Source organism: Mytilus trossulus, chromosome 13, assembly GCF_036588685.1.
Source record: "Mytilus trossulus isolate FHL-02 chromosome 13, PNRI_Mtr1.1.1.hap1, whole genome shotgun sequence".
Classification (NCBI taxonomy): Eukaryota; Metazoa; Mollusca; class Bivalvia; order Mytilida; family Mytilidae; genus Mytilus; species Mytilus trossulus.
Genome location: NC_086385.1, coordinates 33,492,297 through 33,518,837, shown reverse-complemented (window position 1 = coordinate 33,518,837; position 26,541 = coordinate 33,492,297). Strand labels below are relative to the sequence as shown.

The 26,541-nt window shown below is 30.9% G+C and overlaps 1 protein-coding gene across 1 annotated transcript; it reads right to left on the bottom strand.

The window, feature by feature from the left end:
- Positions 1-10,374: 10,374 nt before the first annotated feature.
- On the bottom strand, positions 10,375-24,064 carry LOC134694859 (UDP-N-acetylbacillosamine transaminase-like). Its single transcript, XM_063555940.1, has 5 exons — positions 24,005-24,064; positions 15,130-15,414; positions 13,504-13,766; positions 12,315-13,019; positions 10,375-11,273 (listed from the first exon to the last, which is right to left on the bottom strand). The coding sequence occupies exons 2-5, from the start codon at positions 15,197-15,199 to the stop codon at positions 10,980-10,982; spliced, it is 1,332 nt and encodes a 443-aa protein (XP_063412010.1). The 5' UTR covers positions 15,200-15,414; positions 24,005-24,064; the 3' UTR covers positions 10,375-10,979.
- Positions 24,065-26,541: the final 2,477 nt, after the last annotated feature.

Below are 26,541 nucleotides of genomic sequence, written 5' to 3'. Positions count from 1 at the left end.
CATTCATATAATTTCTAGGTAGGCAACATAAAACAATTTTTAGCTCACCTGGTCCATAGGGCCAAGTGAGCTTTTCTCATCACTTGGTGTACGTCGTCGATCGTTGTTTGTTATATTTTACAAAAATCCTCTGTGAAACAACTGGGCCGAATTCAACCAAATTTGGCCACAATCATCATTGGGGTATCTAGTTTAAACTAGTGAAACTGCGAGCTACTGCTTACTGATGATACCCCTGCCGCAAGTGTAAAAATATGCAAGTGTTCGGTAAACAGGAAGTTGTCGAGTGATGAATCTGAAAACGCATCACATGGTAAGGCTGACATATATAAATGTTGATACCAAATTACAGAAAGGGTGGATGTGTAGTTCCTGAGAAAAATGTGACGAAAGTTTCATGGGACGGACTGATGGACGGACAGACAGACTGACAGACAGAGGTAAAACAGTATACCCCCCCTTTTTTGAAAGCGGGGGTATAAAAATGTTTCGGTGACTGGCCCACCTATCAAGACAGCCACCATGGCTAAAAATAGAACACAGAGGTAGAATGTAGATTTTGTATATCCAAAAAAAATAAAAAAATCATTTAGCGCAAATCTGACATAGGGTAAAATTGTTAATCAGGTCATGGTCTATCTGCCCTGAAAGGAGTAGGAGCAATAAGGCCCTTATTTGGCCCAAAAATTACTGCAAATTTTAAAGCTATCATACATATTCTTAAATAACTGAAAACTTGTCTAAGGTTTAAGGTACTTAGAAAAAAAAAAATTGACATCGAACAAGTTACCATGGCAACAAATCATAACCTAATTTGCATATTTTGTTAAATTTCGTGATTTTCCTTGTTCTTTCATCAAATTTTAAGTATATCTTAGACTGAAAAAGTATATGCGCACCCAAGAAACAACTTTATATTTGGTGAAATAATGCCAATAGTTAAAATAAAGCTTTTGTTAAATTATTTTGTTGTTTCCCGGCTGCGCAGGATGTTTCTACAACGGAAATAAAATAAGAAAACTGCATAATTTCTGTATTTTTCATCGTTTTTGTGAAAATGTACATATTATGACGTCATCAGATAAAAATCTTTATGTTTTTCATTTATATTTCTTGACCCTATGCATTTCTAAACATTATGTGCCAATTTGAAATAATTATCAAACATTTCATTTTCTTGGGCCAAAACTAGACCTCAATGCCCCTACTCCTTTTTAGATGTATCGGGCAACCTGTTGTTGGGTTGCTGCCTCTGAATTGGTAATTTTAAGGAAGTTTTGCAGTTTCTTGTTATGACCTTGAATATGACTATAGATATAAATAAACTATAAGCAGCAAAATGCATAGCAAGGTAAGATCTAAAAATAGGTTACAGACATGACCAAAATGGTCAATTGATCCTTAGGAGATTTTTCCCTTTTAAGTAAATTTTTAACAATTTTTCATACATTTTTGTAATCTTTTACAAAAGTCTTCTGAAACTAAATCAAATTATAATGATTGCATTTTTCATGTATCAATTGTACATAAAAATATCAGGTAAGCGACACAGGCTCCTTGGAGCATCTAGTTTTTGGCTCAAATTACTACTATATACAATGCAACCAATAGTGTAGTGGTGGTGTGATGCATATATACTTAACAATGTTCTCAATAAGGAAATGATCACTCCTACATTTAGGTTGGTATGATCAACAGAGTCAAATTGAAAACAACCACATCACTGCCACTATCCAGCTTAAAGCCTCTTTTGAATTGTTTAAATTGTTTTACACTAGTCATTTTTAGAACCTTGCTGTTCTGTGTGAGCCAATGCTCTGTGTTGAAGGCCATACTTTAACCATTAATTACCTACTTTATATACATTGTAAATTTGATGGAAACTTGTTCCATTGGCACCCATAATGCAGCCTAGTTATGATCAACTGTATGTACGGTAATTTCCACAATTATGATGAACTGTCATTGCTTAATATCAATGTTGCTATTTCAGCTGACAAAACCCTTGAGTCTTTTTAATATCACCAGGATTATGCTCATTAACATTACTTAGCTGCGAAAAACATAGCTCTTCAGGTCCTTTTGAGGATTTTGATATTTGCGGACTTCGGGCAAAAGAAATTCAAAGGACAATAGAGCTACATTTTTGCAGCTATGCTATTACTTACCTCTAAATAGAACTTATCAAACATTTAAAATTTGTTATGACAGACCATGCAAGAGGCAAATCGACACACACTTGAATTATTATGGCTCCCATTTTTTTCTCACAAAAACGCTGTCTTATATTTTCAATATTATCAGAACATTGTTTTGTTATAAATTATACTGTTAGTTTTCTAAATTGATTTTCTTTATATTTTAAATGTTTCTATATGTTGTCTTATTGGAAATCATACCATATCTCCTTTCTCCTTATGGTTTTTGGGGAAGTACTGTACTAGATGACTTTAAATATGATAGAAAAGTTTTTCAAATGTTATAGTAGCAGACTAACCAGTATGACCTAGATTAGAATTTGAACTATAAAATAAAACAAATTAAAAACCCTATTTAAAAGTACCTGAGATCACACCTATTTGATGTTTTATTGTGTGGTTCATGATGCCTGTGTTATTGGATTTCTATGATGTGACTTTTCAGTACTGTTGTGAAGTCTTTAGGTTATTTGTCTCGTATTATTAGTTTTGCATTAACATAATGATGATGGAAGTTCTAACAATTTAAACGGCTATAAAGCCCTTGCACATTAATATGATAGTTTGAATATTCTTTTTATATTATCTTCTGAATAAAACAGTACAAGATTTTATGTAGTGTCTACTGTATTTTGTAATGCATATTTCAGATAAGAAACTATAACAGGCTATTATTTGAACTTGGAATTTTTTTAATCATGGAATTAGCTTGATTTCTTGTTATTGAAATTTTAATAAATTCGATGTTTATTTTGTACTGAATTGTTCTGTGCTGCGCACAACACTTTCTATTACAAAGAAAATAGTATATTTTCAATAGAATGTACTGTGCCGCACACAACACTATCTAACCAAAAAACATTGTATGGAAAGTGTTGTTAACCGCTCAAAAGATTATAATACAAAATAAACATGGAATTTATTAAAAAAAATTAAACAAAAGAAATTATGCAAGGTCCAGAGTTAAAAATAATTCCAAGTTCAAATAATAGCCTGTTATATGACTAAAATGCATGTGCATTTTTTACATCTTATACAAATACAATTTGTACTACTTCAATTAATAGGCCTATGACAGACTGTAAACAAAACACAATTGTCTCTTATTTCCTAAATTTATTTATTAGAATGTAAAAATGAATAAAACTTGAATACAATATATTAAATAAATTCTATCTTAAAAATAGTTTTTTTACAATAAAGATATAATACAAAAAAAAATCAAAAAATAAAACATTGACGTCAGTTATGCACATATATATACCTTTTTTACACCTCATATTGATTTGATTGGTGTTTGCTTAATGTCCAGTGGCAATTATTTCATAAATGTTTCAAGACATTCAACATATTAAGAAAATATGTGTGGAATGATGTTCCAGCTAGCACATAACGCTCAACAAATGTTGAGGTAACTCATCCAAAAATTGAACTAAGACTGAGTTTGGTGGTAAAAAGCATTATATATATATATATATATATATACATTTTATTACATTTAGTTGAGATAAAGTCAAGTTAGAGAATGGAAACCAAAAAGTCAGGATTGAATAAAGCATTGATTTAGTTGATTCAACTATAATCATGGACAAAGGAAGATAACTCAAATGTAAAAATTACCTGATTGAATGAAAAATTGCTGATTTTTTTTTATTTGTATTTTTATTTAAGAGCATAACTCTAGAACAGTAAAAGTGCCACCACCAAAATTTACAGTTGATGTGTATTTAGTGGTAATAAACATAGTGTAAAGTAAGGGAATGGAAACTGACTTTGGAATGTACGTACATACAGACAGACAAGGGTAAAACTTGATGTCCCATCCGCTACGGCGGGGCATAAAAAAACGTCAGATCCCATTTGTTTCTACAAAAGTAAAAGGTTTTCTGACAAATAATATAAAACATTAAGTATGTTGAAAAGGAAATTAACAAATAAATGAAATTCAGAAGTTGAATTGATACTTGGAATTGTAAATCTAGACTTTTTACAAATACAAATCAGTGATCTTATAGATATCTAAGTTTAATTAAACAAAATATTACATCACCAGATATATGTTTTCAGATAATCACATCTTCTTCGATTACACATCTACATAAACAGTTTATACAGAGATATGTCTTGCACATGATTAATTTTGATACTACAAATGTTCAAATTCAATTGGCAACAAAGTACATGTACAGTCATGGGACAAATGTGAGTTCTCACTCAAAAAATGTCCCATCATTTCAACCAAGATCAATATTTTTCAAAAAAATATTACCAAGTAACTGTATGAGCAATTTTTATAAAATAGATACCAAAAGATGTAAAAATGTCTGAAGTTGTATTGTTTATTTGGTTAAAATTTTCTTGAGTTTTGATTTCATCATCTGATGAGTTATAACAAATGCAAATTTTACTATTTAATTTTGTTAGAATAATAGCAAACTTTTCAAGAATTTTTTTTCTTTGTGTTTATCTTGTCAGAAAATTAAAATGAGCATGAATAATATTATAACCAATAAACATTTAAACTTCAGATATTTCAACATCTTTTGGTATATAAATTTAGAAAATAGCTCATACTGTTACTTCGTAATAATTTTTTGAAAAATATTGATTTTAGTTAAAGTGATAGGACTTTTTTTGACTGGGAATTCACTTTTGTCCAACTCTGTATGAACACCTGTACATTTCAGATAATGCATGAAACAATGTATTTCCTGATGAAAACGGTCTAAGTTATTCATGTGCTGGAAACAAAAAACATGTACTAAATAGATTCTTTTATTTTCGTGGGTACCAATTTTCATTGATTGAGGAAAACTTTCATTTTCGTGGATATTTGATTTCATGGCTTTGCCAAAGTCTGCATACTTATATATATAGAATTTATAATATGTTGGACATTGAAACTCATGTTTCCCAGGTTACCATGAAATCCATGAAAATCGGTATCCAACGAATAATAATGAAGGCACTGGCTACGGTTAATTCCGGCAATTAGTCTCCAATGTATCAATACTATTATTATTATTGTTACATCTCCATGTATCCGTAGCCAGTGCCAATAGTGATCCACAGTATACCATGCAGTAGGTATACAAATAGATTGACCCTATCTTAAACTTTAATATTACTAAGATATTATGATACATATGCCAATTCTTATACAGCTGTATACCAAATCTCAGATAAAAATCACTAACTTAAACAATTGTTGACTACACAACCTGAGGTAAGAGCAGTCTTTAGTATTGCTTTTAAGACCGTCACAGGCAAGATCTAAATATTTAGTATTTTGAGACTCATTATTAAACAATCCCATTTTATATAAAGCTTTCTAAAAAAAGTGTATACATTGTTAATATTCCACATCCTAATAAGTACATGTAATTAACATTATAATCAACCTATTTCAGTTACCTTATATCAGACAATGACATTTCAATGGTATTTTCAAATCTTGTATATATGTACATGATGTAGTAGCTTATATTTTGAGATTCATGATCAAATTATTTCATCTTATCTGCTAAACAATCTAATCAAAGCTTTAACCCACATAATTCCATTTGCAAAGATTATTTAAGTAGGATGGCAAGACAAACATTGTATAGTGATTGCTTAATAATGGCTTATTTTGACCCATACGTGTGGGAAATGGATATAAATCTCCAACTAATTTAGTGTACATGTGCATATAAAACTATATAAAAGAAACAAGATTTTGATTTAAACGAAAAGGTGAGATTGAAATTTGCTTTTGCTGAAATTTTACACAGTATTTCAAAATAAAACTGAAAATTTATCATTATAAATTCTGCATTTGATCTATCATTTTCTTCATAAGATTTCACATAATATTTCATTTTTGTCGAGCCTTCGACTTTAGACGAAAAAGCGAGACTAAGTGATCCTACATTCCGTTGTCGGCGTCCTCATTGGCGGCGTCCACAAATATTTACTCTGTGGTTAAAGTTTTTGAAATTTTAATAACTTTCTTAAACTATACTGGATTTCTACCAAACTTGGACAGAAACTTTTTTATGATCATAAGATAGTATCGAGAAGTAAATTTGTAAAAATAAGATTCCATTTTTACCGTATTTTACTTTTAAATGGACTTAGTTTTTTCTGCGGGGAAACATTACATTCACTCTGTGGTTAAAGTTTTTAGAATTTTAATAACTTTCTTAAACTATCCTTGGTTTGTACCAAACTTGGACAGAAGCTTGTTTATGATCATAAGATAGTATCCAGAAGCAAATTTTATAAAAAAATAAATCCATTTTTTCTGTATTTTTCTTTTAAATAGACTTAGTTTTTCTGCAGGGAAACATTACATTCACTCTAGTTAAAGTTTTTAGAATTTTAATAACTTTATCCAGAAGCAAATTTTGTAAAAAAATAAATCCATTTTTTCCGTATTTTACTTTTTAATGGACTTAGTTTTTCTGCAGGGAAACATTACATTCACTCTGTGGTAAAAGTTTTTAAAATTTAAATAACTTTCTTGAACTATCTTGGGTTTGTACCAAACTTGGACAGAAGCTTATTTATGATCATTAGATAGTATCCAGAAGTAAATTTTGTATAAAGATAACTCCATTTTTTCTGTATTTTACTTTTAAATTGACTTAGATTTTCTTCCAGTTAACATAACATACAGTCTGCAGTTAAAGTTTTTAAAACATTTATTAGATTCATTAACTATCATAGATTTTTACCAAACTTGACAGAACCTTCTTACAATCATATGATAGTATCAAGAGGAATATTTTTATTGATTTTTTGCCTCATTTTTGTTGAGCCTGTGATTAACAGCAAAAGTAGGCGAGACACTGGGTTCCGCGGAACCCTTACAAATTTTATCATCTGTAATTTTCAATAGCCAAACAATTTATTATTCATTTTAATTGTTAGTTAAGACACACCTTTCAATCAAAATTCAATTTTATAAAGAGCACTATTGGTAAAAGAGCATAAAAACACAACCTTGATTTTTATCTACATCTTGCAAGGGTATTTTCAAGAGAAGTGTACTATGGCAAGAACTTTTAAAAAAAATAAACTGATATTAGATTGTATGTATAACTATAACATTCAATGTTATTTTAAAGTGTTGAGTAATTTTTGGCAAGAATTTATTAAAACCAAATAACTGATACTAGATTATTTATAACCTTTGTATCATTTCAAAATACAATTGAAATCTAGGATGAGATTTTGTTGTACATATTTGTTTATAAGGACTTCTGTCAAAAAAATCAAAAATATCGAAGCAGATAAAATGCCATTCATTAATTCAACGCAACCCAGTGATTTCTACCCATGGAATAGTCTGATACTACAACAACAGAAAAATCAGAAGCGGAACAGAATTCATTCTGACGAACCTTATTTGTAAAGCCTAGCCAATTTTAAATCAATCTGAAGTGCATGAACTCTACCAAATATCTATCTTCAAAAATTTCATTCTACGCTAGTACTATCTGGAACTTACTTCACAAATACTGAAAACCTTTTTTTCGATAAAAGGGTTGCATTATTTTTTATTTGTAATATTCATTGACCAATTTATTATTTTGTATACTACATTTTGTTGCTCTTGTTGCACACAATATGTGCCTGAGTGTATTATAAACTTGTTATAGACTAGTCTTGTCAAGTCTAATTTTTGTTTCAAAAATCTTTTTATTTAATAATCCTTACGGTTGTACATAAGTGTATACTGTCAAGACTTATGTTTGTTTTAAAGTTTATTTTATTTTATAATCCTTACAAAATTTGAAAAATAAATTTGGTTGGTTAATTTCCAGCAATGAATATTTTCTAATACGCAATATGAAACATGTAAAATGATATGTGAAATTATGTCTATAGTCAGTGATATTGTTTGTCTTAAATTACTGGGGAATGTAGGCCTTTCCCCTGATTTGAAAAATAAGTGGCTTAAAATCATTCCCAAAAAGACAACATTTTTTCCCAAACAGTGCAGTCTCAGTATAGTTATTGTGCATAAAAACCAACTGAAAAACACTCATATAAAAATTTTGCATGCCTAAAATGACTATATGTGCAGATTTGAGGGTCTATTTATGTATCATCACTGACAATAAGGGGGCATATTTCAAATGAGGGTTTACCTCTTGAAAGGGGGTCTGCAAATTAAAGTTCCAGTCAAATTCATGATATATTATAAATTTTTCAATTTGATAAAAATGACACATATTTTCCCAATAAAAATGGGTAGAGGTAGTTTAGAAAAAAGCCAACAATATCACTGATAGTACTTGACAGGATAAAACTTTACTTATGCAAGTATTTTTTTATTTGAAACACAGATAATTTCTGCAGCTGGTTTTGAAAAGTGCAAATTTAACAAAGACTAATTTGGGAAAATCAATGTTGGTATTACACCTAAAGTTGTGCCAAATACAGCTAAGGTAATCTATACCTCGGATAAGAAATCCTTAGTTTTTATAAAAATTCAAAGTTTTGTAAACAGGAAATTTATAAAAATGACAACATTATTGATATTCATGTCAACACAGAAGTGTTGATTACTGGGCTGGTAATAATGTTTTATAAGAAATTGAACTTTGAGTTGTATTTTCAAACAAGGTGTTATAAACAAAAACTTTTATGTTTTGAGATTCATCTTCAAATCATTTCATCTGCTAAACATGCTAATTATAAAAGCTTTACACAACTGCAACAAACTTGCCAATTATAAGTCTTTTAATATAACTAAAAACAAGACAGGTGTTAATATATAAAAACAGGATTGCCAATAATACAAATCTCCATCTGAGACCAAATGAAGAAGTCACATTTTACAATGTTTAAAAGGTCAATTAAAAATAAAAAAGAAATATATACTATTAAAGCTATACATAGCAAGGCAGTCACATGATATTTTGTTGTTTTTACAAAAATATAGAAAACATAAAAATATTGTGGCAGTTTGAATCTTAAAATAGTTTTTATATGCCTCACACAGTTATTATTTTTAAGCATAACTAAAATACAACTTAACTAGAAGAACTGCAGATTTATTTAAGTTCTTAGGATAACTTTCCTCAATAAAACTAGAGGCTCTAAAGAGCCTGTGTCGCTCACCTTGGTCTATGTGAATATTAAACAAAGGAAGCAGATTGAAAATTGACTACAAAGGTCAATAACTCCTACAGGGGTCAATTGATCATTTCGTTCATGTTGACTTATCTGAACATTATTGCTGTTTACAGTTTACCTAAATCTATAATAATATTCAATATAATAACCAAAAACAGCAAAATTTCCTTAAAATTACCAATTCAGGGGCCACAACCCAAAAACAGGTTGTCCAATTCATCTGAAAATTTCAGGGCAGATAGATCTTGACCTGATTAACAATTTTACTTCATGTCAGATTTTCTCTAAATTATTTGGTTTTTGAGTTATAAGCCAAAAACTGCATTTTACCCCTATGTTCTATTTTTAGCCGTGGCGGCAATCTTGGTTTGATGGCCAGGTCACCGGACACATTTTTTAAACAAGAAACCCCAAAGATGATTGTGGCCAAGTTTGGATCAATTTGGCACAGCAGTTTCAGAGAAGAAGATTTTAGTAAAAGATATATAAAATTTACGAAAAATGGTTAAAAATTGACTTTAAAGGACAATAACTCCTAAAGAGGTCAACTAACCATTTTGGTCATGTTGACTTATTTGTAAATCTGACCTTGCTGAACATTATTGCTGTTTACAGTTTACCTATATCTATAATAATATTCAATATAATAACCAAAAACAGCAAAATTTCCTTAAAATTACCAATTCAGGGGCCGCAACCCAAAAACAAGTTGTCCAATTCATCTGAAAATTTCAGGGCAGATAGATCTTCACCTGATTAACAATTTTACCCAATGTCAGATTTGCTCTAAATGCTTTGGTTTTTGAGTTATAAGCCAAAAACTGCATTTTACCCCTATGTTCTATTTATAGCCATGGCGGTCATCTTGGTTAGTTGGCGGGGTCACCGGACACAATTTTTAAACTAGATACCCCAATGATGATTGTGGCCAAGTTTGGTTAAATTTGGCCTAGTAGTTTCAGAGGAGAAGATTTTTGTAAAAGTTAACGCCGGACGCCAAGTGATGAGAAAAGCTCACTTGGCCCTTTGGGCCAGGTGAGCTAAAAAAGGAATTGGTACACTGACTAATAATAGTCATAATAATGTTTACAAAATTCAATGGTTTGGACAGAAATGCAACCAATCTTACATGTCCAATGACAATCAACCTTGAAGCATATTAAAAAGCATATTTTAAAAACATTTAAATATTTATAAATAAACATTGTAGTACATGTACTGACTGAATTTTCAATTTATTATATAAAATTCAGTACATTAATATATTATAGTAAATGACTTAATATAAACATCATAATTTTGAGTCAATTTTAACATTACTAATTTTAAAACCACCATATAACTTTTGATTTGATTTCAACATTCATAACATTAGTAAGTTTGACTCAATTCTAACATTAGTAAAACACCATACCTTTGACTAAATTCTAACATAATTTTTAACTGACTGAGAACCAACACCTGAAGTGATGATCGTACTGTAGGGTAAAATCTAAGATAGTAAACACATCATATTTTTACTAAATTTTAACAATAGTAAAAACATGTACATCTAAAATTTACATTGTAAATACATCATACTTTTGACTAATTTTAACATTAGTAAAAATAACATAACATTGACTTATCATATTCTACAAGTAATAAAAAACATCATAATTTCGACTGAATTCTAACATTCACACTCTTTTTCGTCAATTTTTCAGCCTCTTCCACCCCTCGGCAGATCTGATCAAGAACACTGAATGGTACGGATTTATTTATTGGCAAGTACACCACATGATCCATTAGATAACGAGCTTCGTGTGGGTAATAGTTGACCAATGGTGCAAAATAATCCAAGTAAGGGTTCCACTTTTCTGGTTCAATAATGTTGACCTGTGTGGCTCCACGATAAGCGTCTATACCCATAGCATGTAATAGATTGACAAAGGTATCTGCATTATCCTAAAAAGAAAAAAAGAATAAAATAAAGTTTATTTCTTGAATTTGTAATTATATAGATATATTAGTCAAATGCGTTTTGTTAAAATATACTTTTTCACTCTTTTGGTCTTTTTGGAAAATGTTGTTTGTGCTGTATTAAGACCCCTCTATAATGGAATTTGTTTACATGCACACATATAAAAATTGTGGTTTTTATCCAGCCCAATCATAGGTTTGAATGTAGTTTTCAATTGAGACTTATATAAATATGTTCATTGTAAAATATACAAAAATATGTTTGTTTTCTTTTGTGTACAGCATTAGGTGTACATATACTAACAACTTCATTTAGGTACAAAGGTACTGAAGCAGTTATGGTCAATTACACTATAGCACATGTTATTTCTGTCATTTACACCTTTCCACAGTGATCAGCACACTTCTGCCCACTTTTAAAATTAGACCAAAGATTTATTTTTAATCATGAACAAAAACTAACGTAATTTGTATATGATAGTTTGTCTCAAAACCTTATCCTGACTTCCCCAAATATGTCCTTTTTCACCTCAAATTTAGAAATTGTATTTTTTTTATGTAGAAAAAACATTAAATGGCTTGTCCAATCTATAGAATAGCCACACAGTAGACTTTCAAAATATTTTACCAAGACTTGAATTCATTATTTACGCAATTACGGGTTGAAATGACAATATCAGCATGAGCTATAAATAGTGTACCCCAGATTAATCTCATACATCATGTACATGTTCATGATTTTATAAGAAAAATATTTTATTTGAATAACAAAACTTCCTAGTTGCTTTTTGCTATTTTAGTAATGAATTTTCTGTTCTTTGATGAACTTGTTGAATGTTATACTGTTGAACATGAAATCTAAAACAAATAAACCAAATTGTAGTGAAAAATGGAATTAAACATGATTAATAGCTTCATGAGGTTTAAAACATGTTAAGATTTGAAGATCTCTTTATTTTGAATTAATTTTATGCTCATATTTCGGTGTGCTGTTGTCTAAATGTTATTTTTTCTATATATTCTTACCACTAATATTGGGAATAACCAGTAATTGTTGATTTCTGCCTGTGATCCAACCAGAGTCACACTTTCAGGAAGTCTCTCTTTTACATATTCCCCTTTTACAGAGCATGTTCTAAAATCGTTTCGGTCAAAATTTGAAAGTCTATGAAACACAGTTTTTAAAAGAGCTGTAGATGGCTGATGTCGAATTTTTTCGATCAAATGATCAGGAAATCCTCGTAACATTTTGATGACATATTTTTTATGATCTATGTTAAATTTTCTCGTCAAAACCATCATAGGATGAATAACGCTGGGGCAGTCAAGTAAAACATAAGCACAACAATATTTGAACAGTTTCTTGAAATAAACAAATTGTGATTGGATCGGATATTTTGAATTTAAATCGCACATTTTCTTGTACAAATTTTCATCTTTGACTTTTGCGATGGCACCACCAAATGCTGTGTAATATTTTATTACTCCAAAACTAAAAAGTGCTATATCACTTTCGGGATGGCCGATTTTTTCAAAACCACAAAATGTTTCTGCACAGTCTTCGATGACATGTATATTTTTTCGTCTAGCGGTACTTATAATTTCATCCATCTCTGACCATTTCCCATACAAATGGGCAATCAAAATGGCGACTGTTTTATCACTTATAAGAGCCTCTAAAAGATTGGTTTTTGGAGATGTTGTCTCTATGTGTACATCTAATGGAATAATCTGCAAAAATATATAAATATAATAAATATAAACTGAGTAACAATTTTGCAAAAATAATTTTTACATATATACATGTATATAATATTATATTAAAAGCCATTTTGAAAATTTTGGAAAAATATGGAGAATCATTTCAAGCCAAATTTTCAATTGATTATTATATCTAAAAAAAAACAAAAAAAACAAGGACACAGACACGTCAACACTGTTTTCTTTCTATAATCATGGTTATTCATATACTATCAATTCATAACAATCTATGAAAACAATTGTAATTTGAAACAGAGTAGCAAACATCCTTCAGACATTTTGAAAACTATTCCCCAATTAATTCAAAACTGCCAAAAACTATCCAACCCCCCTTTTTTTTGATGATCAATTCATAATTTGAATGGGGACATAGAGTTGGAACCCCTCCCTTTATCCTGGGTTGCCTACCCCCTTTTTTAAACAGCTGGATCTGCCCCTGTTAAATCTATTTTACCTTTAAACCATGATGCTTAACTATATACACCATATCTGGTATGTTTATTGCTGACATTATAATCTCTGACCCAGGAGGATAGTTCATGACCCTCAGGTACAGGTCTAATCCAGTTCTGACTGAAAGGCAAGGTAAAACATGATTTTGATTGGACGGATTTAACCACATGGTCTTTAGCTGGCCAATGGTTTTGTCCCTGTCTTTGTCTCTGTGAACTTTGGCACATTGGGCAATACTGTATCCAATATCCTTCCATTTGGCATCTGAAAAAAAAAAAATTATTTTTTAAAATTACAAAGATCATTTAGGTTCTATATCTACTGCGGATTCATTCATTTTCATTGCATACCAATCCGGGGAGGTTACTTCCTATACTTTTAGTGGTATGAGTGTGCTGCAAAACAGTGATTCTTTTTCATGCCCTGCTGGTTAGAACAGGGTTCCCTTTTCATGTCCTGCTGGTTACAACAGGGTTGCTTTTTCATGCCCTGTTGCTGAGAACAGGGTGTTTTGTAAAAACAAAGTATTTGTCTAGTACTGGATTGCTTAATTAACTGATTAAGATACAATCTAGATCAGGGTCTAGAACAGCATCTATTTTATACGGTCTAGAACAGGGTATACATTTTCTGAGCCTGTTCAGAACAGGGTATGTTTTTCTATATTTCTGTTACAGATGAACCATGAAATTTAAAAATCAACAAATGACATAATTTTGTATGTACATCATATATATATATGTACATAGACTTCATCAAACCACAAAATAACTATCCACTAACAATGACTAAGTTTTCCCAAATCCATGAAAATTTGTACCCGAGAAAATAAATGATAATGATGATTCCACAGTGTATTAAAGGTACATGTACAAGGTACACAGTAGTGCAGCTTAAGTATGGATAACTTTTTTTGAATGTCAAGTATATCAATGGGGTACAATTTAGAAGAGGCAGGGTTTGAAATTAGCAGGGGCCCACTCGCCAATGGCCCCTTTTATTTCAAATTTTGGTGTGAGCTACTTAAATTCTTGCTTTTCTTGAATAGGATTATATATGAGGGCTACAATATTTAAATTGTGGGCTACAATTACCAAAGTCTTAAGTTCAATCCCTGAGAGGTAACATTTATAACAATGTGAAGAATTTATTTGGTTTACATTTAAAAATGTCATAGATTGTATTTCTGATAGTGTGGAAAATGTATTTCAAATTACACAAGGTAGCAGTTGACATGGTTGAGCCTGGGAGTACATAGGTCATAGGTCTACATACCTGCCAACTGTCACTAATTGCGGGGGATTTCCCCTATGGAGGCTCCCAAATTGAAATATGGAACGAGTAATTTTGTCCACAATTTTAAACAAAACAATTAATTTTACAATTACTTAAGGCTTGTAATGTTAAAAAAGTATGAAGAAGCCAAAAGAACAAAGTTAAAATGTATTTGAAGGCCCCCTTGCAGGTTTTTAAAATCTATGACAGCCATCTTGCACGCAAAACCCCCATGGGCATTTTGAAAAGTTGGTAGGTATAGGTCTATGGTTCACTGTAGGAGGAAAAGACCTTATAATGGCTTTCCCCAATTTGTATGTTGCAACCCTATTACTGCATGTATTTGACTCACCTATATATACACAAGTATAAGGCAGTACTGATGATTCCATCTTCTGCTTCTGTACATTAGCATTCTGCATTCATTATATGATCTAGTCACTTTTGTCTTCTATAAATTATACAAGATTTCTCCTTTTTCTTTATCAATCTTTGATTATGTCTTTCTATCTTGGTTCATAATTGTCTTTAACAGTTCAATTCTCAGAGCATGACAATTCTTCTACGAATATAATAAAGCTCATATTCACACCAAATAATGAAGGTATCCTAAATTGATCGTACAGGTGTGCCATACCTTTAAAAAGATAATTACAAAAAATGTACTGATAAGATCATTAAAACAAACAAATATTTAATTCTACTACATTGTAACAAAATCAATATTTGCTTTAAATGTAATAAAACTTAAAATTTTAAGTATTATTTATTAAAAAGTATGCATTGGTTATTATCATACAAGTATATATTTAACAACAAGCATTTGTAAATGAAATGCATTATGTGTCAAATTATCTTTTAATTTCTTATAAGCTTAAACAATCCAGGTCAGTCATATCATAATTAGGCCAAAGTTGTGTTTTTGTTTGTTTTAGTCATTATTTTCACTTTTGGTATTCTTTAATTTTGAAGTTCATTTGTGTATATCCTTTATTTACTGTCTGTTGGTACATGTATGTATAGTGCGCATTTGTGTATAGTGCCCCTCCCCTTTATGGCCCAAGAAACGAGAGAAAAAAGTTCATTGGTTGTAAAATTTCAAACTCTATGCTGTGTTTTAATCCCTTAATCCCCCCCAGGGATCCCCCATCATTGTGAAATAAACAGCTGTGTCATGAGCACATGATACACTTTTCGTCTTATGTGAGAATTTTTATGCAATATTCATAAATATTTTCTGATGTTTACAAAAAAATCAATAACTCTAACATGTCTAAAATCAAATTTCAAATCATCACCAAAAAATATACAGACTTAAAGATAAATATAACTAAAAAGTGTGTAAAGTTTTAAGCAGTAGTCATTAATGGTTTTTAAGATAAGATGCAACATGTGAAAAAAAATCTTTTTTTACTAGAAAAAAATCAGTAATTCCCAGAACAAAATTTTGAATATTCACCACACAGTATACAGATCTTTAGATTAATATAACTAAGAAGTGTGTACGGTTTTAAGCAATAATCATAAATTGTTTATGAGATATGGCGCAACATGTGAAAAACCCATCCCCCTTTTTTTTTTACAAAAAACTCAATAACTGTAAATAAAATTTGATTCATCATCTAAAAGTATACAGATCTTTGGATTAATATAATTAAGAAGTGTGTGAAGTTTAAAGCAATAATCAGAAATAGTTTCAAGATACAGCGCCATATAATATGTGAAAAATACACATGCACCCCTGTTTTGTTATAGTCCCGTACCTCAAAAAGTTGAAATCCATTTTTCACCAAAAAGTTATTAATTGTTTATAATACAGATCGTTTGATCATCGTAAGAAACAACTACATGTATATTAAGTTTCATGAAATTTGGATAAGCAGTTTTCAATGTACGGTGCAACATGCGAACACCGGATAGACAGACAAAAGGACGCTAGACATGTGTATACAGTAATATACATCCCGCCAAATTTTGAAGGGCTTATGAAAAAGAGAAGTTAGTCTTAAAATTAGGCAAAAAAAAACCTAAACTAGTACATGTATCTAGGTCTATAAACGAAATTATTCAGGCTTCAATGCAAACAGACACAATATACAGACATTTATTTTTCTTGGCCTTTAATCATGTTAATCATGTAAATACACCACTTGTGACATACTTTCTCCATGACAGGTTGAAAGTCATTATAAGCTCATTATATATATGTTTTAATTATTTTGTACTTTAATTAAATTTAAACAACATTGTATTTAAGTTTTCCAATTTAAACGTTTGTAAACAAGTTGTAATCTACTTACACAGAAGATTTTTAGACATTATTTATTTATTTTAAACGTATAATTTTACTTAAAAAAGACAGCAGCATGTATAGCATGTGGTGTCAAAATTATATTACACAAACAGCAATTTGCCTGATTTCATGATGACATTATATAAACATTATCATGATTATGTACCATTGATATAAATACATTCATACTCAGAAGTAAATAAATGGGGAATGTGTCCATGGGACACAGATGATGCCTTAGCTTGTTATTATCACATAAAGTTATAAAGGGACATATTAAACTAAAATGCGATAAAATGCGATAAAAGGGAATTAACCTATTCATGCTATTCAAATTTGTTCTTGATTGTAGTTTTGTGGTGATGAGTTTTATGTATAAGTTACATAACATTTGGATACCCAAAATTAAGTAAGAAACTTTTAAACACGTCCACATGTTTTAAAATTCAGCATTTTTTCCATTTGTAAAGGGGCATAACTTTAGAACTCTTTGAGTGACACCACCAAAATTCAAACTGGATCTGTGTTATGAAATGATGTGGTTATATTGAGCATAAATAAGTTTCATTAAAAATGTTAATAGATATAGAAAGATGTGGTGTGAGTGCCAATGAGACAACTCTCCATCCAAATAACAATTTACAAATTAAACCATTATAGGTTAAAGTACGGCCTTCAACACGGAGCCTTGGATAAGTTTGGTTGAGGCAAACTAAAGTTAGAGAACAGAAACCAACTTTGAGGCTTTGGAATTTGTGTACATTGAACTTTCCATAAGTTGTTCATGAAAATTTATTATTGTTAAAAATTTGAATTAAAGCTAATATGGAGTTGATCCTAGTTCTTTTTGTTCTATTCGATATAATTTTTATATGCATGATACATGTATGTGGCGATTATATTTTATCATGATTAAATCTTATTACGTTCAACCACAAATTAAAGCTAATTTAAATTTGATTCAATCGACAGAAATATCTGATTTTTTTCTATATATAATACATTCATGACATTGTGTAATGTATGCTCCATTTCAGGTTATAAATACTTTTTTTACAGTGTAGGATACATCATGTACATGAACATGGTACAATAGTCTAGATCTAAATTTAGAAAACATTTAATTTACCAACCAGCAAATTTTAAACATATCAGACTGTCAACATGGTCAAACCACTAACCACTGCTAAGGACAGACAAAACAAATGTAACTTAATAGTGGGTCTGATTGCAATTGGGGTTTAATGATATGTAGATGACATATAGTCATCAAAGTCAATTTCAACAATAAATGGAATCTACATTGTAATTTAAATTTCCACTTTAACATGTTTAACATAAACTTAAATCATGTAAATAAAATCTTGTGATTTAAATTTAAATGTCATGAATGTGCATCACAATCAATTTTGAAAATCATGATATTTTGTTTTGATATGGTACTTTAACATATCTTAGCTTAAAAAAAAAAAATATAATAGTTACAAATGTATCGTTTCTGCCTGAGCCCTCTCTTTAACCATCAATGACCATATACAATTATCAGTGATTTGTATTTGATATGTTAATTGTCATTTTATCAATGTTTATGTGCCCCAAATAGGAATAAAATGTAAAATTCATATTTCATATGTGTCAAAGATAAGTATTTCATTTTACTTGATATTCCCCATTTAGTATACACATGTATGATATAAACGGTTTACGGCTTTTAAAAAAGTATTTCTTGACGATCCCTGCCAAGTGATTCAATATTATTTGAAAAATACCCAGCAGGAAAAATCAGCATTAAAAAATCACCATGCACATAAAATTAAATAAGCAGAACACGTTGAACGAGGCATCTGGTCAGAGACCACAATTATTTCGTAATGCAATTTCTTTTAGTACATGTACATATTAAAATGAAAATTTTAAAAATCCCACCTGCGCTTTCTCAATGAAATTTTTAGTGCGTTGTACTAGTTTTAAAACAAATTATATCAAAATTATAGAAAACTGCATCGGCTCAGCTGCTAACTCAAAATATGGACAATTTTATGTTCAGGGCGTCTTCAAATCTTAAAAACAGCTTCGGAAGTGCTTATATTTAACCTTTTTCAGCTGGACCAAATCACTACTTTCCTTAAAAATTCGGGACACAAAAATTTTTACAGCGTAATTTCACCCCCCTTCTTGCAATTTGAGGCATTAAACATGGAGAAATAAATTTGGAAGGGGTTTAAAAATTAATGGCAAGTAACCCACTGTCAACACTTAAGGGACTACATGTATATTCGTGAACAGCGAAAATCAAGGGACAACAATTGTGGTCTCGGACTATCTGTCTTGCATGACTGAATGTCAAATAAAAATGTATAACACTTTGAACTTGAAAAAAAACCTGTGATAACATTGTACAAAAATAACCCTTTACCATCCTTCTTTTAAATGTTGAACAAATAGCAATGAATAGTGATAAGTTGTTTTTACAATGTTTTAAGGTTTAATGCACAAATGTACATTTTGTACATCATGTAAGGAACAAAATACTCCAAAAATTTGTTTCATATATATATCTGAATTAATAGGTGTTTGTCAATGTTTGTTGGAAGTAAACCTCAGACTGACACATGAATATTGTTAATCTCTGCATGGTTAAAGTTAAGTGAGCCTCTTCATGAGGTTTTAAGTGCAAAATTAGGCCACACTTAAAAATATTTTGGTTTGCCCAAACCCTACCCAAAGGTTGAGACAGTGGGTAGGTACATTGTAGGTAGGCATTTTCTTTTTTTTTTTTTCAAAAAAAGAAATTGAAGTATCAGATGTTTATTAGTCTTCATGCCTATTTGATTAAAAAAAAACTTCTTCAAATCAGGACAATAAAAGAATTTGAGTAGGCAGCTTTGTTTTGGGTAGGTAGCGTTTGGGCAAACAAACCTATTATTTATTATGGCCTTACTTGGCCATTTTGATAAGTGTTTATTTGATTACCATACCAAATATTTCATAATATTTGATTAATTAATAATCTAGGACTGTATTTTTGATAATCGTCCTTCCCTATATAATACGCCTATTATATCACCCTGCTCAGCTGCTCCATAATTCTCAAGCATTATCAGCGATATCACAATGTGAGAGGAGAAGTTATCAAGCTTGCTTTTGTCAAGCGTAAAAGTATTTTAGGGGTAAATTCAGTAAATAAATATACGTCATCAGGGACCGCCCATTTAGGGGAGAGCTTTATGTCTAAAAGTGAAGTCATGTGCTCTTCTAATTGGTAGATAGTGTTTGTAATCAATATTTTTTGGTAGTTGGATCGAAATTTATAGAGTTGATAAAAAAAAAAAAAAATGCTGAATGTACTAATTTTTTCCCCTTCAGGCATGACAGGGTTGAAAAGTTATGGGGGTCAGTATAGGAATTCAGTGCGAATCTACATTGTTTGTAAACCAGGCCATGTGAATGCCTAAAAATGCTGCATGACCCTATGTTTTTATTGTTACAAAAGATAGGGCTACATTTGGCCTAAAAAAAAAAGATATGTGTTTCCGTTAACATCCTTTTGAAAAATAGGGTCGGTAGATCGGAATTTTTTTTTTTTTTTTTTATTTTTTTTTGACATCGTAAATGAGATCCGGAAAATTTTCATGTTTTTTCCAAGTCCGATCCGTAATTAGTTTCAAAAACCTGAAGTGTGCCATTTGCAATGTTTTTGAAGCACCTGATGTGCAAATTTCTATGATTTAACCTATTTGGAATACCTTTTGACAATGTTAATAAAATGTTTTACTGGCTTTCTATGCAAGAGGAAGCAAGAGAGAAAAAATATTATGTCATCTACATGTATCAGAAGCCTGTGTCAAAAACAGGGTCAGTTGATAATTTTTTTTTTTTTTTTGTGGAAGATCCAATAAAAAAGTTAGGGTCAGGGCTAAAAAACAGGGTCGGTCGGGTTACCGGAAACACAGCTCTTTTTTTTCTCGGCCTTTGTACTTTCATGAATGATATATGAAAGTTTTTAATTTCTAAAGGTAAATCAGGTATAAATTTATTCCCACATATAGATTAGCATTTAAGTCAATTGGAGATTTTTTACTTAATTAAATACCCCTATAGGGAGAGAAACACGACTATCATGACTATGGTTAAAAAAGATATTTATTATCAGATTTTCTATGTACAAAAATGTACAGGTACAAAATGTATCATAAAATATCATCAGCTATAAACAATCATGACAATGTGAAAGTTTATATGCTGGAGTCACTCACCAAAGAGATTCACATTGCGGCACGTGTCACTAGACATGCTAGACTGATATTTTACAATATAATTACATTTGATGTATGTTTCATAATACTACGTTATTCTGATTGGCTAACTGCACTTCACATGTTATTCCGTAAAAAAATTGCATTCCACAATAAAACTTATCATTCATGATGACACGAGGTCCCATAACAAAGTGCACAGGTAAATTAAATAAAAAGTTAATATAAATTGTGTTTTTATTATCCTAGCTGAAAAATGTAATTATAAGTATTGAATGCTTCTTTTTGTAACTTCAAAGGGTTGTAAAAGCGTTGACAGTGCGCACATTTTTAGAATGAAGCGCTTCCGCCTTCATACAAAATGTACATTTGTACTTCGGTCAACCTTTTACACCCAAATAAAGTTACAAAAAGAAGCATTCAATTCTTAAATAAAAATGTGTATAGAAAACCTAATAATCCATACTTATTTGATTATCTTGATTATCATGAATTTATGATGACCAGGATCCTGCCATATATATCCTACCGTAGTCTAAGATCGTTCATCTTGTCAGTTCGTTAGGTATTTGTGTTTGAACTTAACACACGGGGAAACTCCGCATTGATGTCACTACTGTACTTCTGGCGTAGAAAAACAGTGCAAAATACGTTTTTTCTGCACTTTTGAATAAAAAAAACATTTCCAAAGGTAAGTTTTCATTGTTGTTCTCAATTATTGCCAAAAAAATGCCAATTTTCTAATGCCCGTTTCAATCCCAACTTCTGAATATTTAAAAACATTCTAGAACTTCACAAAATCCCATTTCCGGCCTCCATTGCTTTGTGTACATTCCATTCAGCGTTATCAATCTTGTGGCAGGCAATACAGGTCATGCAAATCGTATTTTTAGGAATTTAAAAATGACATGCTCCTTACCTCTTTCTCGATTTTCCCGCAAAAAAAGCTTAACCAAAATGAAAGGAAAACTATATGAAAAAACGATGTCCATGCCATAATTTTAAACAGGCATATAGAGTTGGTTGATAAGAAACAATTTACATTTATTTTTCATAGAATTTTCTTTTTATTCATTATAAAAAGATCGATATTCTGACCATCATGACTGTAGGTAAATATTCATACAAAATTCCCTTGATGTCAAAAGGGATGGCAAAAAAAGAGTTTTCCTGTGGAATAAAACCCAGAACTATTGCAAACTATTTTGAAGCAATATCCCAGAAAGAAATAACGTAATTGCCGTAGACTGAAAAATCCCCTAATTGACAGTAGAGCAATTTGATTGGATATAACGAATTGACATCACATGATTTTAACGCCATTGAAATTTTAATGTAAACAAACAAGGTCAGTCAGAGCTCAGACATAAACAAGTCTAATTTTGTTTTTGACTTAAATAAGTCGAAACATGTATTTATTATATAAATGTAGTTTCAATTTTAGACTTATCTGAGTCAGAAAATGACAGACTTGTTTAAATTTAGGTCTATTTATGTTGGTGAAAAAACTTAATGTTACTTTGTGGCCAAACTACACCACCTATGACAGCAAAAACCTGTATGAGAGTTCACAAGGACTTGAGCTATCTATATTTAATTATCTAATTGAACATCCTTACTAAACACAGATGTTTTACCTCATTAAGTGTGATTCCAGGTGGTTGCATTGTAAGGTTAATTAACATTATCTCCGATTTTTTAGACTCTCATTCATATTTTTCTTTAGAAGACAAAGCATTGGCTTCCAATGTTGTCATTATTTGATTTAGATGCATGACCTCCTTATAAATATGCGTGGGTCTTGAAGTTAACCAATTTTGATCACTCATCGACTTGTAGGAGTCGATATTTGCAACTTTTTGATTCTGGTCAATTATTTCTTGTTTAACAATATTAGACTTATTCAAGTCATATTTTGTCTTAAATTAAAGGGAGACAAATCCTTAAACTTACAAATTTAGACCTCTATGAGTCAAAAGCAGATTCAGACTTATTTATGTCTGAGCTCTGACTGAAGGTTAGAAGGTTCCGTATGGGACATCATCGTACATTTAGTTACTGACAAACAATTACGAGTTATCAAGCTTGCCAATGCATGGTTATAAAAAATTAAAGCTAAGTCTACAGAAAAAATAAGAAAGAAATAGCCTTAGTATAACGACTTATCATTACACCTGGATATGAATACTCGACCCCCCTTCCACTCCCCATGAGGGTGCTCACTAGCTTTCACTATAGGTTCATTCATTAAAACCGGAAAATAAAAATATTTGTAAAATAGACGGACCAAAAACTTCCTTTTCACGGATCATTATGGTTTCATGGTTTCACTTTCAAGGTTGTAAACACCTTCCTCATTTATGCATGTAAGAGGGTCTGGATGGGGGGGTCTGTTATTCTGTAAACATTTAATATTTACCCCTTTTTTCTCTAATCTTTAAAAAATTATCCCCTTTTTTCTCTAATTTTCCAAAAATTAACCCTTTTATTCTCTAATCTTCTATTTTTTGGCCCGTTATTCTCTAATCTTCAATTTTTAAGGGCATTATTCTTTAATCATTTAACCCCATCCAAACCCTCATGTAAGCTTTCGACTCAATGACAGCGACTCAATCATATTCACATCTTACATTAAAATTAGTAAAATAAAAACAACACAGTATAGTGCAATTTCTTACCATCTCGGATTCATCGCCACAAAAAAAAATATGTCCGGGAGACTGGGAACTCGATTGGGACAGGGAAAGTAACGACAAAACTACTGTTGATTGCGGTACAGTTTCGTCGAATACATAACAAATCGCCCCACAATTAATCGCCCCACTTGTTCACAAACTCGCCCCACTCTTCAGCGGCGGATCCAGCCATTTAAAAAAGGGGGTTTCCAACCAAGGATAAAGGGGGATTCCAACCATATGTCCCCATTCAAATGCGTTGATCGGCCAAATAAAAGGGGGGTCCAACACCCGGAACCCTTCCCGGCCTAGCTGGATCCGCCACTGCAGTCTTGTTTATCAAATCGCCCCACTTCTGAAAAAAGAGGATAAAAACCCATTGCAAATAGGTTAGATAAACATGCACCACGTATGAAAAGGGTTAAAGTTCCGCCGAATTTGGTCTGCCAACTCGCCCCACTTATTAAAAAAAGATGCAATCTCGTCGTATGTATATGTCTCTGTCCCACTTCAATACCTATGAAAACCTTAGTGAAGTGCTATAAAATCAAATTGCTGTTACTGAGTAATTTAAACCCTTCAATTGTATGAACATGTTTCCTTTCAAATTAACAAAGCTTTCAAGGATCTTTAAGCAGTATAAATTAAGTTATTCTCCAATAATGATACGAAAATGTATTTGCAATTATATTTTAAGAATGTAAATCATCCACTTTTAAAACATATGGCTTATTTCATTTTTAAATGAAAAAGAATGGTTTAATATAAATCATATTTGTTCAGGAGGGGGGACCGGGGGTCTTGAAATAAAAGGATTTCGAGCCTTTCTTAAAATCTGATTATCCAACCGTCAAAGGCTATATATATATCATGTATATATATAACTTTTTACCTCTTGTGTCGGTTCACGCATAGGAATTTGTCAATATGATGGAATTTGAAGCGACTGTCATACAAGTGAAAGGTTTAGATAGCTATATAACCATGTTCAATCCATCATTTTCTACATAACAAAATGACTGCACCAAGTCAGGAATACGATTGTTTGGTGTGTTTGAGCTTTCGATTTTGCCATTTGATTAGGGACTTTTCTTTTTGAATTTTATCTTTTCCTTGGAGTTCAGTATTTTTGTAATTTTACTTTTTACAATAGATTTTTTTTATTCTTATATTTAAGAAATAATTCATGGAAGCCATAGATTTGTTGTAAATTTACACATGGCCTGGGCCGTGATATTCGAATTTTATCCTGAGCGTTAGCGAGGGATAAAATTAACGAATATCCCAGCCCAGGCCATGTGTAAATTTACAACAAATCTATGGCTTTTGTTGTAAATTTACACATGGCCTGGGCCGTGATATTCGAATTTTATCCTGAGCGTTAGCGAGGGATAAAATTAACGAATATCACGGCCCAGGCAATGTGTAAATTTACAACAAATCTATGGCTTCCATGAATTATTTCGATTCTAATAGGACAAATAAGTTAATTTAAATACGGAAGCGAGGGTTGGTATGCCGTGTGTCCGGGAGCTGTTCTTTTTTACTCCTTGTTAGATAAAGCTCAAATATTCTCATACATCTTTAACTTGCATTAATTATTTCGTTAATAACCGCTAGAAAAAATATGTTTAATTCTCAAACCCAATATTTCCGATTTTGAATTTACATGTTTTCTCGTAAGCTACCGTCAAATCCAAAATTGACATTTCGTAAAGAAGGAGCTGCCATGTTGACTCGCTGAATCAAAGGCAATAGAATAGAAAACCTCAGAATTCCATTTAAATACAATATTATACGAACTTCGTTGGTTACAAAAATGTTTTTATTTTTGTGATATTGACTAAATATTGTTTTTATATTGCAACTTAAATTAGTATATTGATATTTTTTTAAATCGTAACATAAATATCAAGCTTATTTGCATCCCTTAATGAACCCCTCATTGTAGAGAAAGTGTTCCATGATGAAATTGACATTGCACAAAATATACAGTGTTACTGTATTTAGGAAATAAACAAAACTAGTTGCAATACATTAATTCTTTTTATTATGCATCTGAATAAGAATAAAAGTTCTGTAATGTTTTCTGTTTAATTAAAATTAGTAATACAATAAATTTGGCAAAGCGTTTGCAATGTAGGTTCAAATACATGTGGATTTACGTGGGAGGTATATTGTAACATCCATTATTATGTATATCTCTGAGTCTGCGCTAAGTATAGATATATCGAGAATTTTCACACAGTGTTGTTTACAAAGCGAAAGAAGCACGTCATATTAGAATCCTATATTTTATCTTAAAATTCTATGGTGTATTTTTTTTCTCACTCAAATTTGGGTTTTCCAGGCATAATCGATACAAAATCTGATATTTTTGCACAACCGACTGTAGTGTGAAAAAAGCTTGCTGACCCATACTTTTTATCATAGTTATGAAAAAAGCATGATATAAACCGCATTTTAACATTTTAAAAATTATTTTAAAAATCTATGGATTTGAATACCCCCATCTGATCTACCATAAATGCGACATTAAC

Bases quoted from the DNA above. Each gene is read 5' to 3' on its own strand.
- LOC134694859 (XM_063555940.1), bottom strand. From the start codon at position 15,199: ATGCAGAATGCTAATGTACAGAAGCAGAAGATGGAATCATCAGTACTG. The intron at 13,767-15,129 runs GTGAGTCAAATA...TTTTTTTTTCAG, and splicing joins TTATACTTGTGTATATATAG to ATGCCAAATGGAAGGATATT. The intron at 11,274-12,314 runs GTAAGAATATAT...TTTTCTTTTTAG, and splicing joins GGTTATTCCCAATATTAGTG to GATAATGCAGATACCTTTGT.